The sequence below is a fragment of the Corvus moneduloides genome, chromosome 1, assembly GCF_009650955.1.
Source record: "Corvus moneduloides isolate bCorMon1 chromosome 1, bCorMon1.pri, whole genome shotgun sequence".
Lineage (NCBI taxonomy): Eukaryota > Metazoa > Chordata > Aves > Passeriformes > Corvidae > Corvus > Corvus moneduloides.
This window is the reverse complement of record NC_045476.1, coordinates 54,693,281-54,711,988: the sequence shown is the minus strand read 5'-3', so window position 1 is coordinate 54,711,988 and position 18,708 is coordinate 54,693,281. Positions and strand designations below refer to the sequence as shown.

General features: G+C 40.7%; 1 protein-coding gene and 1 long non-coding RNA gene across 3 annotated transcripts in view; one reads left to right on the top strand and one right to left on the bottom strand.

Moving 5' to 3' along the window:
- Positions 1-18,299, top strand: part of LOC116444632 — a 32,843-nt gene extending 14,544 nt beyond the window's left edge. For both annotated transcript variants that reach the window (XR_004240418.1, XR_004240424.1), the window contains one exon: positions 14,274-18,299. This is a non-coding gene — a long non-coding RNA (uncharacterized LOC116444632). The remainder of the gene's footprint in view (positions 1-14,273) is intronic.
- Positions 2,190-3,005, bottom strand: FERD3L (Fer3 like bHLH transcription factor). Its single transcript, XM_032110189.1, has one exon. It carries the CDS (start codon positions 2,890-2,892, stop codon positions 2,326-2,328), a length of 567 nt encoding a protein of 188 aa, XP_031966080.1. The 5' UTR covers positions 2,893-3,005; the 3' UTR covers positions 2,190-2,325.
- Positions 18,300-18,708: the final 409 nt, after the last annotated feature.

The following is an 18,708-nucleotide window of genomic DNA, read 5'->3' as shown; positions in this document are numbered from 1 at the left end:
TGATTAATTAGAAATCAGGATTCATAATGCAAGATCCATTTGTGTTTAAAAATAAAATGTAACATATTCTTTCTGCTTTTCTCTAGTCTCTAACACAAGTATGAAAAAATTTGGATCTTGAACAAATTCCAGTGTTTTGTTATAAAACAAAGAAGAGAAAACCAATAATTTTTGAATTATCTGTTACAGACATGTTTACATTATGAATCTCCTAACTTAAGACTCTATGTGCTATAGAGTTCTAATTTTATCCAATTACATGAGCAAGAAAAATTATGAAAAGTTATATAATCATACTGTGAGAGATCATAGAGAAATAATGGTAAGAAGTGAGTATTAAATTGCATATTTCTTTGTCCATAAAGAATTTGTCTTCATCATTTTGCTTGAGATGATGGTAACTAAAAGGAGATTGGGTCATGTGAAGAGTTGTTGATTTTGGAACATTGTTCGTTCGTAGCTCCTTTTCTCGTTTTATTTTTAGGGGGAAAAAAAAAGAAAACAACCCCCAAAACAACACAAAACCATCTGAGGAGGTGAAAGCCCCCAGTTCCTAGAAAGGATCCAGCTGCGCTAACTATCCTACTGCCTCTTGGAAAAAAAAGCATTCTGACAAATGGAGAGCAGATGCAATGTGTGGAGTCAGGGAGGTCAACAAAAACAAGTAGAAAAAGAAACCAAGGAAACAAGTGAAAAGAGAAAGAGTATTAGAGTATTAATACAGGATATTAGACCTCTCATGATAATATTAAAGTGAATAGAATGAGGAAAAGAAGAATAATCACCACAGAGCTGACAAAACACGAGAGAAGAAATAAAAGAGACACGGGATCCTAGCTATACTAGCCTGAATCCAGAGTAAATCTTGATTTCACTCATATCACGGTAATTTTATGTAGTGGAGATAAAAGCTGTCCTACGAAGCCATGCAGAACCACTGCCCTGAACGGGCAGTTTAATGCGGGTGGACCGGACTCTGAGCAGGATGGTTGCTGCCCGTCTGCTGCAACGCGGGGAGAAATCCAGGTCTTTCCCAGCAGCAGCGAAGAAGGGTGCCAGCAGCAGAGAGAAGTGGGGAGGGGAGCGGCAAGGGAGGGCAGAGACACATCAAGATGGGTCGGAGAGGCTTCTAGGGGAGACCCTGGGCCCCACTCCCAGCCCGGTCACGGTCACCCCTCGCCGCTGCCGCTCTCCCGGCATCTCGCCCCTTTTCAGAGATGCCTGCGAGGCATCAATAGGTAAGGCTAAAAAGAGATCCCCGGGGGGGACCCTGTCCCCATCACCGGGGTGGGCCCTGTCCCCATCCGCGGGGTATGCCTGCCTCGGGCTTCCCCCTTTCCTCCCGCTCCGGCTTTTCAGAAAGTATGTCATTATTTTTATTCCTTGCAGAGATGAAACGTGGTGTGTGTGCGTGTGCGTGTGCGTGTGTGTGTGTGTGTGTGTGTGTAGGGGGATGTGCCGTGAGAGAGAAAGAGAGAGAAAACGCCTCCGCTGGACGTCCCCAGAACCAAAGCCCATAAACTCACAAGTTTTCTCTCTCAGGAGGGCGCAGACGGCTTCCCAGGCCGGCCCCGCCGGTGCCGGGGGGCTCCGGGGCATCCCGGCCAGCCGCACCTCGCCCCGACGGGCCGGGCCGGGCCGGGCCGGGCGCTCCAGCGCCAGCTCCCGCCCGGTGTGAGCGACGGCGCTGGCCGCCCACACGCAAGGACAGAGCCGTTCCAGGGAAGAAAATCGTGACAACAAGCGGTTGTGTCCAGATGTTCGGCTTCCCTGGCCCCGTGACACACGGCGTGGACTTGGCAGACTGGATTTCAAAGAAAAGGGAGTTGTTGTTTATTTTGTAAAAGGCAGAAAGCGCTGGGTTAAAATGCACAGGCCGAGATTTCCCTGACAGGCAGCTGGGCAGGAACGGAACCCGCTGGAAACCCGTTCTGCACGTTGGAAGAGCTCCACTGCCCCGGCCCAGTCTTTCTCCAAAGCAACAAATCGGAAAGATTTTAAAGCAAGCAGGCAACATACCACAAACCAAAGGGCCTCGACCCTTCAGTTTTTCCCCCCTTCCGTTTACAAAAATCGTAAAAATTAACAAATCTGCAACACACTGAGCCTCTCCATCCATCTTCTCCTCAACTCCTCCCGACCTCAGAGCACGCTTCTCCGAACACTCCTGGTTTTGCATCCCACACCTACAAGGTCCTGGCTGCGGTGTGAGAAGCAGGCAGGAGCTACGGCTCTGCTTCCCCGGGAGAGAGGAGCCGAGGCCACCTGCTCGCCGCCGCGGGCGATGCTCGGCCCCAGCCGCATCCCGCCGGGCCAGGGCACTCCCTAACTCGCGTCCTGCCTGCTGCATTCGTCCAGGAGCTCAGTCATGAAGGAGATGTACACTATGGCCAGGCGCAAGGTCTCTATCCGGGAGAGCCTCTTCTCGTAGGCGAAGGTGGGCACCTTCTTCCTCAGCTGGTCAAACGCCTCGTTGAGGTTGAACATCCTCTTCCTCTCCCGTATGTTGGCAGCCTGGCGCTGGGCGTAGGTGATGACCCGCTTTCTCCTGGGTCTGTCCAGGAGGGAAGAACTGCGCATCATTTCCTCTTCCTCCTCTTCTTCGTCTTCGGGATCTCCATTTCCGAAGGCAGCCAGAGGCAGCCCCCGGCCCATTCCCTCCCGGAGCGACAGGACTCTGTCCCCGAAGGGAGGCCCGGCGGTGACCTCGCAGAGCCCCAGGCCCGCCCCGGCCCCGGGGGCTCCCTGGGGGCTGCCCAGGGAGAGGTCGGCCACGAAATCCAGCAGCGAGGCGCCCAGCAGCACCTCCGGGCAGGGCACTTGCGGGGCTCTGCCGTGCAGCTCATCCAGCAGCCCCGGGCGCCGGTGGGCTGGGAAAAGGCTGGCTGACATCTTACTTCAGAGAGGGCGTAATTTGGTCCCCCATCCCCAGCCCAAGCGACGTTAATATTTATAACCCCCCGGCTAACAGGATTAGCAGGACTAGAAAGAGCGGCTGTAAAATTTCTCGCCGTGATGCTGATGAGAGGAGACGGGCGATCCCCTCAGGGACGCGTGGACGCTCCCGAGAGAGGAGTCCCCAGCGAGTCAATCCTGTCACAGCGATCAAGGACAGTTCCTTCTTGGCAAAACCCTCCGCTCTTACCTGCTGAGCACTTTTGTCTCTTCTTATACACCCGCAACCAAACGATTTTCAGCCTCCTTAAAGCCCCCAGCCGCAGAGCCGGGTCTCCACTGGGCTTGTTTTCCTGCTTTCTGTCGGGATCTCTGAACCCTGAGAGCCAGGCTGACAATTGATGTCAGGCAACTGCATGTATGCCTTTAATGATGTCCTGAAGAGGGGACCTGCATGCAGAGGATCACCGGGGAATGTTTACTCTGTATCCCAGCGCAATGGGAACTGAATGACAGGACCTCCATTAGCCTAAGTAAGCATTGTAGGGGACCCGATATTGCATTCCTAGTCGTAACTGTTGGAATCGTCTCTCCATTCCCCCTAAATCCCCTTCAGTCAGAGTTCAAACATCTTTCCAGTAAAAGGCTGCTTCGTAAAGCTCATTTCGGTTCAGGCAATCTCATAGCACTTCTTTTGAAACTCCTTCTTCCTGCCCGTGAGGGGAGGATAAGCTGGTCCTACTCTTACACCTTTGGTAGAGCACAGAGGAATCAACTTGAGCTCACGCACTGATAACGCTGGATACATACTGCAAAATGCCGTGAACTGCACAAAAACACACCCACCCACACACCCGACACCGCTGAATACCTTTCTTTGATCAAGGTTTCCTTGAGGACAGACGCTGGGGATTGTTTTGCTTTTGTCGTGGGAGACTGGAAGAGGGGCTGCGTCTTCACCCTTCCGCACCAGAGACTTTCCCTAAATAAACAACCCGGCCCGGGAAATCCCTGACAGTGTCAGATACACCGCGGTCGAATCGGATCGATTTTGTTTGGCACACGATTTGTACAACACAGCTCTCTCAGGAGTGACTGCCCATCACTCCTGAGATGCCTTCTTAAAACATAGTATTAGCCGTTGTCATGCATTGTTGTCACTCTCGCTTTGGGGCTAATTAGTCTCTAATTTCTAAGGGGATTTCAAAGCCCATGAGATCAAAGGTGGTGGATGGGGCCGGCCAAAAGATCCCTCTCCTCGAAAATACTTCTGTTTGCCTACAGGACCGCAAACATTTCCCGCAGCGTACCGGGATTTGCCATCACAGACGACTCAGCGAGCGAACTATGCATCCCCTTTCCCGGGAAAGACGCGGCCGGAAAGTCGTTTTCCGTCCCCTCTTCCCCAGCGGCGGGGGCGAGCGGGGTGGGCGAGCCGCGCAAGGTGCGCGGGAGCGCAGGTACGCTGGACAGCTCCGGAGAGGGGCAGCCGGACGCCGTGGCCCTGGCAGCGCTGCAGGTACCGCAGGGGGACATCGCCACCACCCCCTCCTCCGGGCCGACAGCCAGCCTCTCCCCGTCCTGTCCCGCCGTCACCACCGGCGCTGCTGAGGGATGGGCGGCGCCGCGGCTGCATCGACGGCCTGCCTAGGGCTGGGTAAATGGGGAAGAGCAGCGGGACTGCCTTATTCTTACTAGGGCTAAGAGGTTTCTTAGCCAGCAAGGAGAGAGCCGCTCAGAGACTTGCTTATTTGTAACAAATATGGTTCAATAAAACACCTGGTGAATGAAGCAATGAGGGAAGGAGGAGCTGTAATACATCTGTTGAGAGAGGTGTTGCCCAGAGAGCATCCAAAAGTAAGTTGAAAAGCTGTAAATGCTGAGTGTTATATAAAAACAGTCGGTGGAAGAAAGATCAGATATATGTTTATGACTGACCCACAAAGGACCGTGACTTGGGCTCCTTTTAGGTGAGGTGGCAAGTATTTTATTTAAAGACATGGAGGTATAAATTAAGGGGAAATGCCAGGAAAGATATATCAGTACAGAATTTAAAATTATCGAAATAAAAACTACTTCAGATAATGAAATAAAATAATGGAAAAATGCGGACTCATCACCTCTATGTCAAACTCCACACGAATTTACCATCCTGTAGGAAACCAGCATTTAGTAGCAGACAGACCTGTCCTTCACCAAGATGTCTTCAGAAAGAAGGCCTTGCTCACCTCTCTAGCTGCAGAGTTTTGCAGGACACAAACTACAAAGACAACCAGAGCTGAAAGAGGTTTATAATGCAAGAATGTAAAAGGAGAAGCTTTTCAAGCTAATAATGCATCACAGAGTAATAGAACATAAACCATGGAAGATTAATGCTTCTTAAAGGAAGCAGTAAAGACAGGACTGAGACAGGACTGGGAGGTCCTAGCAGAAAATGAAGACTTGTTACCAAGGTGAATTCTCTCATCAAACAGGGTTTTTTTCTGCTTTGTATCACTTTCTATTCCTCCTTATTCTTTGCTAAAATATTGATTTTTCCTCTTATATTAACTATTTTAGATTATATAGAATAAACTCAGTGAACTGTGGTACCACTGGTATGTGGCACTTTTTTTTATTTGGTGATTTTTGTCACTTTGGGGAAAGTATAGAGCTGAGGAAATGTATAATGAATATCCAATGCTGCAAGACACAGATTTTCAGCACCTAGACAAAGCAAGACTGTCAGAGAAGCAGAATTAACTCTCATAAGAGGCTGCTTTGATACTCTAAAATCTTTTCAGACCAGATTAGGTGATCCGAAGTGAATTCTAGATTTGTTTTAAATAAGAATGTAGTTTGCTCTATGACTCCTACCTTCCTTCACCCCTCTCTTATCCTATATTTTCATTTAACTTGCTTATCAATTAAAATTTTTGCTTACAAGATGCTTAGAGATGCTAAGAACTGATGGCTACAGTTTCAAACCACTGTGCAGCTATTTCCAAAATTATTCTTCTTTGGAAACATCTATAACATGATTCTTGATGCTCATGCAGGGTTTGTGTTTAAAACCCAAACCGCAACAACTTTTCTCATCTATTAGTCCTATCAGAAAAGCATATATATCCTTTCCTGTCCAGCCCTAATTATGTTCCAGTCATCAACAGTTTTGAAAATAATTTTCTCTTAAAAAGTCTCTTAGGCAAATATCCTTTGCAGCGGCAAAGTTAACACGTATTTCAACTCAGTGAATTTTTATGGAAATAGTTTTACTCCTTTTATCACCTCATGTGCTGTGTGCCTGTGCTGAAAATTGTCCACATATCACACAGGAAAATACAGCCGCTCTGATAGCTTGGAATTATTAATTGAGATGCTATAGATTTTATCAGTGACCTGTGCTTTACTGGAAAATTCACTGGAAGTCAGTGGTGACCCTGAGATGCATAAATATGTAGGTACTCTCCATCAGATATGACTCATTAAGCAAGGCCCTGAAAGATAATGTCTGCTTTGGAAACCACAAAAAGTTAGATATGCAACTGAAAAAATGTCTACACTTTCCTTGTAGAATGGAAAAAGTCTTCTCTCCTTTAACTGATCCATTAAGAGTTGGACAGTTGCTGTCATTTTCAAACTCTGGCCTGACGAACAGAAACAGAAGGAGTCTGTGGCACACTGATGCAATTTCTGTCAAATTATTGACATTGCAGCTGTCTGATCTTCTTGTTAAACTTAAAATTGCAGTAATGTCCATGGATCAGGACCTTACTACCCCAAAACACAGGTCAGTTCCTGTCCTGTTGGACTCACAGTTTGTGTTTCTGGCAGGCCAGATGAGATCAGTACAGAATATATGTGTGGAGATGGGGCCAGCTCACAAGGGAATAGAGAGGGTTTGGACGATATCTCATCCTGATACTTGCTCAGTCAGTGGTGAATAGGAAGGCACTACAGACACCACTGACGAATTAATATAAAAAATGAAATATTTAAGCAAAGCTAGTTGAAAACTGCTTCTTTGATTCTAGAAGAATGCCATGCTATTCAGATGAAAGCATAGCAAAGTGTGATTGAATGTGATATCATTGGAAGAGTAAAGGAGTCCTCTAACGTCTTAATGCACTATGAATTTAAATAGGCAGTGAACATTGGACTGTGATAGCGTTTATGTTCAAAGATTTTGTGTCTGAGTCCATTGTGAAGATGAAGGAGGTCTAACAAAAAGTATAAAATGAATTAAATTGACTGAAGTCAGTACCTTTTCGAGTGCCTTACAACAAAACCAGAAAGGAAGAGGCTGATGAAGTCGAGGTCAAAGCTAATACAGACCAGAGGAACCAGTGCTTTGCTGGGTGAAACGGCTGGGAAAGCCTTTGGTACACTAGAGACAGGTGATGTGTACAGAGGTGAGGACAGAGGACAAAGTTACCTCAGCCTGACTTCCCCAAATCTCATTTGCGGAAAGAATTGGTCAACTCCATCAGTTAAGAAAAGTAATATGGATATTAGAAATGGGCTCATGTTATCAAACTGCTGGATCTTATCCAAGCATCAGGTTATGATGGAGACCTTCTGATTCCCACAGAGATAGGAGAACCTGTAGTGAACATTGTGGTCCACTTGAAGTCTGTGTCTCCTGACGGACTGTCTGAGAAGCTTGGAAATATTGGCTTCAGTTCTGTAGGATGAGCCTCAGCTCTAGAATTAGCAGTATATGAATAAGACCAAAAAAACCAAAATAGTAAGATGTATATCCAGAGTATGTAGGCAAACAAAACTGGGGTATATTAGTGCGGTGACTAGAGTTTGAGGCTGTAAGAATTCTCTGCAAATTCTTTTCCTAAATAGTTTACCCATATAGACAGTTTAAGAATTAACTTTATTCCTTATGTTGATGATATATGTGAGAAATCCCTTCTCACAAAGCAGGTGAAGTCCAGCTTACTAGTTCAGCTGAGGGACTGGTTCTGTTCTGAAAACCAGAATATATCCGGTGAGCCAAAGCTTTACAGTCTGATCCTAGCAGTAATTTCAGGAACTGATCCTATGTGCATCTGACTGTATTAATACATTCCTGCATCACTGCTTGCCTTTAACAGGACTCCAATTTGAATACGAGCACCTACTTACAAAGATCAGGTTTCACAACTTGGCTGTCTCAGACAAAAATATGACATTCAGTAACGTCATTATTCCCTGACACAGGAAATCATTAGGAAAAATCACTATTTTGGGCAAAACCTAATAAAACTAGGTATGTTCTGCCAATAAAGTGCAGTTCATTTTTATTTACAGTAGTATTACACACCATTTGAAGAGTTTAAAGAAGCAACTGTTGATATTTCCCCATACGGGACCAAATGACAAGCAAAATGTTTGAAATCCTGATCTTGGGTAGATCAGAGACAAATGAAATGAACAGCTGTGGTTAGGGTGTGATGGGATTCATCATGCTTGCAAAGTTTTATGAATGATACTTTTTCCTTAATCATAACCTTAGGGGTGGGATGGATTGAGAACAGGACACGCATTAAGGTTGGAATGTCAAACTTAACTTTGAATTTCCTGGCTTTTTATCAGCATGCATGAAAAAATGTAATGTTATTCAAACATAGCTTCTTTAATCTTGATTTTGTTACATAAATATTTTTTGTTGAAATGGAATGCAATAAAATATGCATTCTTTACCTAGAAGTCTAGATTTTTCCAAATCTTTGTTACAATTATTTAATTTTATTGTTATATAATTATGTACTAGAGCCATTAATTAATGCTTTTTTCTCTTCCACTTCTCACAATTTGTAAAATGCAGGGAAACGTCAGTCTGAAAGCTATGTTTATATGAAGATTTTGCTTATGTATCAACAGAATAAGTGTATGTTTGATGGGGGACCAAGATTCATCCTTTTCCATTCTTTTCTATTTTTTTCTGGAATTTACAGATTTTTTGAGAGTTCACAGGTGTATCTCCTGCAACTAGTAAGGAGATTGAACTGAAACTCATCTCCAGAAAACAGGTTTCCTTTGCCAAGCTTCTCAACTATCCACTGCCTTGCTACCTTCTGGCTATGGTATTCTTCTAAGGGCATGGAATTTCTTTTCTTCATAGTCCTTCTTAATGGCTCTTAACAGCTTGTGTCTTTGAGCATACTTATGACAATAGTCTCCAGTTACCATATCACATAGTATCTTTCCAACTGAATTTCCATTTTATTCCCAATCAACACACTGGAAGCAGCTAATATTATGAACAGTGTTTGCTTATTTTTGCTGAGTGATTCACCCTTTTTCTTTTTTCTGTGGTAAATAAGTAATGATTTAAACATAAGATTTAAAATCTCATATGAGTTTTTAAAAACATTTCTCATGCTTTAGCAACTGCCATATCATATGGTTGGTAGATGTGGATTGAATAAGTATTGTTTCTGTTTGCAAATGGAACTCAGGAACAGAACAAATGTCAAATAGAAACAGAAGAATTATGGCAAACAGAACAGCAAGGTAAATTCGAATTGATAGCTCCAATTTGAGTTATCTAGAATTTAACTTCTGGAACCTTTTGTGTTCTAGAGCCTTTTAACCTTAAGAAGATCCCATTAAAGTATTCAGCTGTGAGAACTTGGTCCCTTCATGTATGGTATATGATTTTTAATATTTATTTTCATATTAATTATATGTAATATATGTTCATCAAGTGATTATTAATATATATCTGGAACATTTTTTTATTAACAACATGGAGTAAGCTTCGATTGCTTACTAACCTAAAAGGTTTGATTCTGCTAATGTAATTTAAAAAGTATACATCAGCATTACTGTTATTTGCCAGATTTTTTTAAAATGAGCTGTAAAATGAAAGTTTTCATCCTATGTTCTATCACATTATTCCCATGTATGTCAGTGGCAGGGCTGAAATCTTTAGACCTATTGTGCTGCTTACTGCCTTTTAAACTATGCAGCAAAATCTTCTCCTCCCTCTGCCATTGGGATCTGGGGGAAGGTAACATTCTTTGCCAGAAGTTTTCACAGATACTTGCTGGCAGGATTATTCATAAACTCCTGCCTGATGGGCCTGATCTCCCTTGTTGTCCTGTACATGCCATTTGATGGCACTCAAGATGATCTGCTCTGTGGCCTTTCCCAGAATAAAATCAGGCTGACAGACCTGTACTTCCCTATATTCGCCTTCTGACCCTTTTTGTAGATGGTCCTCACATTTGATGACTTCCAGGCACTTGGGACCTCCCTGGTTAGCCAGGGCTGCTGATAAATGATGAAAAGTGGCACAGAGAGCATTGCTGCCAGCTCTCTTAGTACCTTTGTGTGGATCCCAGCCAGCCCCACACACTTAGACTTGTGTGTGTCTAAGTGATGTAGCAGGTTGCTGACCATTTCCCCTTGGATTATGGGGTCTTCATTCTGTTCCCTATCCCTTTTTTCCGGCTCAGAGGCCTGGGTACCTGGAGAACAACTGGTCTTACTACTGAAGACTGAGGAAAAGAGGCTGGTGTCCTTACTTTCCATGTGGAACATGGTTTAGTCGTACCTTCCTGGGCTTTAGTCTTCTCACCTCTTGAGGTTTATCAGTCTTTCCCCCAAACTCCCCCTTCTCACGGCTCTGTTTGACCTCTTTCTCTCTCTCTCTCTAATCATAGAGCCCATTTTCACTTGCTGTTGGGGCTAACCAATCCCAGGCCTTTGTCTGGCACAACAGCTCAGAGCTGCACTAATTTACCATGCTCAAGCATCCGTAGAATCATTAAGAAATTTGGCAACATTAACAGAAAGGTATAAGCAATCTAGAATATTTGAAGCCATAGAACTTGTAGTCTGCTCTAGCAGGGTAGGTCTTAAACAAGGTGTTTAAAATATACTCCTATGAAAAAGATGCAATTTTCAGTATTTTGAAGGATGAGGAAATCAGTTGATTTCCCAGTTGCTTTGTTTACACACAATAATTTTGACTGGATTACAGAATAAAAAGGGATCATCAATGTCAGTGTAATTGATTTGTACAATTCATGTTGTTATTAGTAATAAAAATATTAATAGCAATAGTAAAGTTACTCGAACTAGCATTAGTTATATATATTCTTACAGGTTTAACATTAGAAGGTAAAGAAGCCCAAAGCCATTTACTTAAGTCATATAATTTTTAACCCATTTGTTTGATTCATGTGTATTTGTGTAGGGAAAGAAACTATCCTAAATGTTTTTATAATACCTTTCATGCTCAACTCACAGTAAAAACTTTTCCAGTCTACTACATCTGTAATAATCTGTGCCATAGAAAACACTAATTTGTCTTATTTTTCCTTTTCATATTTTTTTAAAGTACGAGATTAAATGTTTTGAATGTTCCTGAATCTGCATTTTCTTTAGAAAATGTTTCAAAGGTGGTGAAACATGTTGCTCACTACCAACTGAGATGAAAGAATCTATAATTTTGTTAGAAAAATCTGGGCAAGGTAAGCATTTGACTACTTCAAAATCTCATGTAGGGTTGTTTTTTCCAATTACATGATTCACTACATGCTAGAGAATTTGCATGTAGGTTTTTAAATATTATTTGAGCTGTCTCTGTTTATTCTCATTAGAATACAAAATAATACCTCATTTTCAGGAACCTGGTCATGCTATTCATTAAAAAAAGAAATTTCAATGTAGTTGTTCCCCATAGACACATTGACACATAGATACTGGTGCCTACACTGCAATTTCATTTGTTTTGGGTAAAAGTAAAATAACATACTAAACTTTTGAGGTTATTAGAAATATGAATGAGTCAAGATACTGGATTTTTTTGAACAGCTATGCTAAAGCTGTCTCTCCTCCTCCCTATACATGGGTCATTGCATCACTTTTTATCCTTCCTCCTGTTTTCTATTTTAGGTCCTGACAAAAGTGAAATATTTGTATAGTACAGAGTTTGGTGCTTATCAGTAGTTATAAGGCAATAATCATCATGAATGAGTAAAAGGTTTTTGGAACTAAATAAGTTAATACCTGGGAAAGTGCTGCCCTGGGAGTATCAAGAAGAGCAGACATGACTTTTGTTGACGTGTTTGTCCCAGCCCCTCCCCAACATGAAGAGGAAGGCAAGACTTTTTTATGCCCTCTGATTTATGACAAACATGTTGCTTTGCATCACATATTAGATTAGAGGGTATTCCAGGCAAGGACCGAATCCTCCTCCATATTTATTCTGTGACTAGTAAGAGGGAAAGCTCAGCTATTACTGAACACTTTAGCATTACCAGAAGATGAGACAAAAATTCATTTTCATGCACATCATGACCAAAAAAAGAGTGTATTTTAAAAGGAGGAGGATCTAACCAGAGTCATAGCCTAGCTGGAGAAGGGGAAGGAGGAGTTGTGTGTCTACACTACTTTGATGGCAGTGGTGTGGAGGAAAGGTGGACCCTTTCCTACTCTCCAGTAGGTTGGAGATTTAGTAGGAGGATGGAGTTAGTTCTGGCTAGGCTACCACACACAGATGAAGCCCAAAGATCTTGTCATCGAAAATGTTTCTAATCTTTCAAATTCCAAACTCTGTCCAGTGAAGGGAAAATATAATATACGAAGGCTGAACCTAAAAGCCATAGTAACTATTGCAGTGCTACTCATAGACACTGTGATCTGAGGGCACAATAGCAAATAAAACTATATGTAAGTAGTAAATTTTGAAAGCAAATAATAAATAAATAAATGTACCCAAGTGCATGTTAAAAGCTAGAGAGTAAGGAATGAGAACTCATAGCCCACCTATTCTATAAATAGAATGCATTCACTGATGTAAATGCAGTTTCTTCACGTCCTGTCCCAGGTCATCTTTGCTTCAGATTTGCCCAGCTTCAGAGAATTACTGAATAACGAAATCCCAATCCCCGTTAGGGATTTTCCCCAGGCTAACAGTGAGGAACGACAGCATCAATTTCATTTGCACAAAGGACATTGTGAGTCATGGACAAACTCATCCTTGCGTTTAAAACATCCCCAGACCACAAGTGCAATTATGTAAACACATAAAGAAGGACCTGCAGATATTTACTGCTACCCACATAAATACAGGGTCCTGGCTATGGCATGTTTTGCTCACACTAGAGTGAGTAGTAGAAAGTAATATTATTCTGCTACTTTGTCTTTTCATACTTGCTCCTATTCAAACACTGCTAGAAAGGGTCTAAATTGCAAGTATAAGTATGTAAATACTACACCAGCAAAATGTGTAAGTATATCACCTTGTGAAAGGATAAACTGAAGAGAAGCAGGGTCGATTATTTGCATTGGGTAACTGAAATACATTAGTTGCAAAGCTAAGAAAAAACCCACTGTGTCTGGTCTACTAGCTTAATTCTTTAATTGATAGATAATCCTGGCTCACAAACTCATGGAAAGTCAAATCACTCGCTTTTGCTTTCAAAGCTAAACCTCTCTGGGATTATCTCATTTGTGAGACCAGATCCAGAGAAAATAAGTTAGGAATGGAACAATCCATTCTATCTTTAGTTCCAGAAAGATTGAACAATTGAGCAAATCTATTTTCTTTCCTATTTTTCAGAAGTAAAAAAAGGACATATAATCTCATTTAATTTAGCTCAGGTAGAAAATCGGTGAATTAAAAACTTGATATACCTTAGTACACAGCAGTCAGTTAGAAGGAGTGTCCTAGGATGTTGAAGATTAGCCATGATGGTTTTGGTTTAGCCTTTATTGCTATGAGAGATTTTTTCCCAGGATTTCTTGAGTCATTCCTCTAAGCCTGTGTTGAAAGGGAGTTTCTTAATGCATTCTGAAGCAATCACATAATTTGTTCTTTTTTTTTTTTTCATTTGCTATTTAGTAATATAGTTAACTTCTTCAGAATATTTTAAACCACGTTTTAACTGCATTGTGTATTTTTGAAAGAGTTGACATTATTAGATTTATTATTCAAAGACAAACATAGAAACAATGATTTAAAGAAGCTGGGAGAGCAGGGAGTACAGGCTAATAACATTTTAATATTCAAAATCATTATATTACCAAAAAATTAAAAGAAAATTAATAAATTGAATTAAACCAACTGCAAATCTAGGTAGCGACATAAAGTCTCTCACAGACATACTTAACCTGGTGCTCTTTTCAGCCACAATGGATTCAGCAAAGTTTCCTCATGGCCATATATATGCATGTTAGAACTCTTACAAAATAATTCTCAGAGGGGTGAAAAAGAAGAAATTTACAATACCGTTCTGCAGCTACAATCACAGGTGCTGTTTTCAGTTGATGATAGAACATATTGTTATGCAGCTGGTCTTGAGGCTGACAAAAAAATTCTTGGAAAAATAAAAGCTTCAAAGGGGCAAGAAGTCAAAGGTTTGAAAATAAACTTTATTTTTTTTTTTCCACAGCTGAGAGAAATTCTCAAACACTGACAGAAAACAAGACAAAAGAATTGAGTGGGTCCCTTCTGAAACCTGGACTTTTCAGATTTTACCTGCCACTGTTTCCCATTTTACTTTTCATGTTTCCTGAGCAGACTGCTTACAGAAAATCACCAAGAAGACATAGAAGCCAATTTTGTCTATCAGGCTATGGAGATCCCTTCTCATTTCAGCTTCACAAGTCAGAAAGTGATGATTGGAACATCAGGAACCAGTGCAGCCTAATGCAGCCACTTGACTGGTCTAAGACCTCTAACTAGTTTTTCTTTTGGCTAAATGAGAATTTTTCTGATTAATTGAAATGCAATGAGAACATGCAAGAAGTGGAAAGAAAACAAATGAAAAAGCACATTTATAGTATACATTTCTTTGGTATTTAGAGACAATGTGCAGACCAATATCTAGTCTGAGCTAAAAGTAGGCAGGGGCATAAAAGGTGATGGAACAAGACTCTGAAGTTATTTGCAAAGTAAAATTAAGAAAAAATGTGAATTTGTTGAGGTAGAAAAGCTACTGAGAAACGATACAGAAGAAGTTGAAGTAGACTTTGTGAGTTTTGTCTTGGTTTCCACAGGTAATACCTGATCTTACACCTCTGTGTTGACCAATGTAATTTGGTGAAGAGATGGAAACCAAATAATGCAGTAGAAACATGGTAAGTATTTCTGAGAGAAATTTAAAGATAATGGAGATGGGTGGCACTCATCCAAGGCCACTGGAAGAGCTGGCTGCAGAGTTTGCAATGTTACAGTGTCTGAAAAAAAACCCTGTGGTTATCAGGGAAATCCCTTGCAACCAAAAATGGTTAACACTATGTTCATCTTTAGGAAAAATGAAAGGAGAACTTGGGCAATTTTAAGGCATATCAATCCCTGTAAAGACTGTGAAGCATGCCCCATTAGAATCCATCTTCAAACACATGAAAGCAATCATGAATAACTAGTTCAGACTTGACCAGCTGGATTGCTTGCTGTCATGAGATGGCTTGTTGAACAGGCACGAGGAAAATAACAGATATCCAGTCTTCAGGATGGCTTTTGGCACTGTCCCCAAAAGGATTTTCTGTGAAAGCTGAGGAAGTATGGACTGAAAGAACAGTTTGTTAAATGCATTGCAAATTGGCTCTACCACCACAGTAAAGGTATAGTAGAATCAATGCTTTGAGTTCCAGTTGGTAATAAGCAAAGTACCCTATGGTTTGGTACTGGGACTCATATTGTTCAGCATTTCCATCAACAGCTTAGGTAGTTACACAGAATATGTCCTCAGGTAAATCTGCAGATATTACTGATAATGAAGAATGATTGACATGAAGAGTTGGAAAGCTTTAATTCAAAGGATTCTTGAGGATCGGACCAACATAAACATCATGAGGATTCTGAATCTGGCTCAGAACAACCTCATGTACCCACACAGGTTGGGAAATGGCAAGGTTGTGATGGACTACAGGTGGAATGCAAACCAGTACTGCAAACTGCAAAGAAGGTAGACCATGTGTTGGACTATATCTGGGGGGAGTGGTGGGGGGGCATGGGATCAGACCAAGTGAAGTTATTGTTGTCTTGTGATGGCACTGGTGAAGCTGTATAAGGAAAACGAAGCCTAGTTTGGAGCCCTCTGGAATCTGAGGGATGTCAAAAACCAAGAGGTTACAGTGATGCATTTTGAAGAAGCTGGAGTTGTTTAATCTGACAAAGAGACTAAGGAATGATCTATCAGCAACCTAGCAACCCACAACTACTAGAAGGGGAGATACAAAGATGACAAAAACATCCTAATTTTGGTAGACAGGTTGTACAGTACTGAAACATCCTTTTTCTTCCTGGGCAGGGTAGCACTAAGATATGTCTTAACTAGAGCCAGCTAGCAAAAGTAAACTTTTAGTGGAGACCTCCAAATATCCCCTGCAAACTGCATTTCTATGATTCTGATCCTTGAAATCTGGAGTTCTGAACCCCATTGTCTTTTTCCTTTGAAAGAGCACTCTTCTTCCCCACAGGAGTATAAGGCATGTTCCCTCATCTTCAGTTTCTGAAAAAGTTTCCATGAAGAGTTTATTTAGGTTAAAATAAAAGCTCTTGAATGTATCTGTGTTCGTGGCATCTGAGGAAATATACATTAAATACAGCAGAATATTTTGATACAATAGGTCTGAGCTTTTTGGTACCAAAAAGGCAAACCACTTACTTGTGTTCATAGATACCCATGTAGAAGTAGTGCCATTCACTTCATGAGAACTTATTAAGTTATTAAGTGATTTCCTGGTTTATGGCTTTGGTTCTTCTTTAAAATGAAGTACTGAATGCAAAAGGCTGGGAGTGGTGTAGAATGCTCACTACTCATGCAAGCAGCAACAACAGTCAGTCAAACTATTAACTATCTAAAAAACTAATCTGGAAGATTAGCCTTCTAATATTTACAAAACTATTCATGCAAACAGAGTGTAATTTCAGTGTTCAGTTTCTTAGCTTGGAATTTGTTCCTAGTCTGTCATTTGTAGAGAACAGACAATAAACACCTAGAATGCTGCATTAAAAGAAAACATCAGCATAGAATTGTCTTAATGATTAGACAATATGTTACTTAAACACAGAGTAGAAACTCACTAATTTGTACTCTACAGGCAAAGATATTGCGTGCCATATATTTTTCTCTCTACTTCTATTGTACAGAATTCCAGACTGAACTGCAGTTTTTACAACGTACAGAGTACTCCACATGTGTGCAGTTTGGATTTCACAGGACTGTAAATAATTTTAACTGTTTGCATTGGTTGTTGGTTTTAATCTTTCAGATGCACGAACTCTTAAATTTTTATCAGGTTTTCAAAAAACTTTGATACAGGATAATGCATCTTAAAAAATTGCATGCCTTTACTGTAAGTCTGAGAAGAATTTATATCCCTAAGGCTTTCCTCTAGGATATCTTCTGACATCAAAAAGGTAAAATTATAAATAGATTCTATTTCTTTCAGATGTCTATTTAATTTTTTTTCTTCCAAACACTGCAATTTAATTTTAAGGTTCACTTTGAAAATAAACAATAAATGAATGTGTTTTCAGAGAAAATGCTTTCTCTTTGCTCAAAATGGAAGCAGACATCTGGTTTCTAAATTATTATCTTTTAATTGTCTACCTAATCACTAGGTTTGGTGAATTTCAAAATGTCATTTTTTCACCAATCAGAAAAATACATTGCTGGCAGAAATCTCTCTTTTTACACATGTATATGCATGCACCTTGTTCTCTTTTGTTTTTCATGTGTACCCATTTGCATCCACTTACAATGTTATACTTTCGAAATGCTGTAAATGCAACAAACATTGCCTAGTGCTTGCTATTTTATTTAATAGCAAAACCAGCTTGTTCCATCAATGGTCCTATGTTTGTAGAAGTAAATATGTAATATTCATTAGAACTCTACTCTTTCTGCTCCTTGCTATCATTCACAGTCTATCGATATAAAGCAAGTTCTATCTATCCTTCCACCCAGATGGTTGATGTTACATATGATTGCATGAAAGCCCTGATATGAAATGCCTATGGCTTACTGGATTACCCTCTCCCCACATGTTTCAAATTAATAATAAAAAAGAAAGAAAAAAAGAACCACTGCAATCTTGCTACAAAAGAACAAGAGTTTATTATATAACAGGATTGCAGATGTGGAAAGGTGCTTATAATAAGGCTACACTATTTTTGTTTCATTGTGCATCTGGAGTGCCAAAGGATCTTTAAAGCACTAGGAGCTCATACTAGACAATCTTGGTTTTTTGATTAACTTAATATTCAGAGAAATGATTCATTTTTGTGAATACTGTGCCATTCATCATCATATTGTCATTTATGTAATCACAAAATGATTTACAAAGTCAAGATTTTTTTCTAATTTCTGAAACAATTTTAAGACATCAAAGACTTTCAGATATAAACATCAAAGAGCAGCCCAAATCAGAGATTTCTGGCTAAGACAGTTTAGTTCATTTAATATCCTCTGGTTTTCTAAGGATTAAATTACAGCACATAAAATTCTTGGAATCTATCTTAGGAAGCTGTACTATATATTTATTATTTATTACAGTATGGCCTTTTTTTTTTTTTTTTGTGGGGCAAAGAACTTTGTGGTAAAGAAGATGCCGTCTTTTCAGTTTATCAAACCAGCAGCAAATTCTTATGAAATATCAGACATACAATGATCTAATCCTACTGGGAATGGAGAGATGTGTTAACTGAGGAAATATTTGCACATGAGCTCAGGATGAAATGCAGTTCTTCTCTTTTAATCAGCCTGTTACAGAAGGATGCTTATATAAATTTAATAAGAATGTTCTGGGAAAAGGTAAGACAAACCAAGAATAAAATTACTTATTTACAGGAGGAATAATTTCAGTTGCTATAGCTAT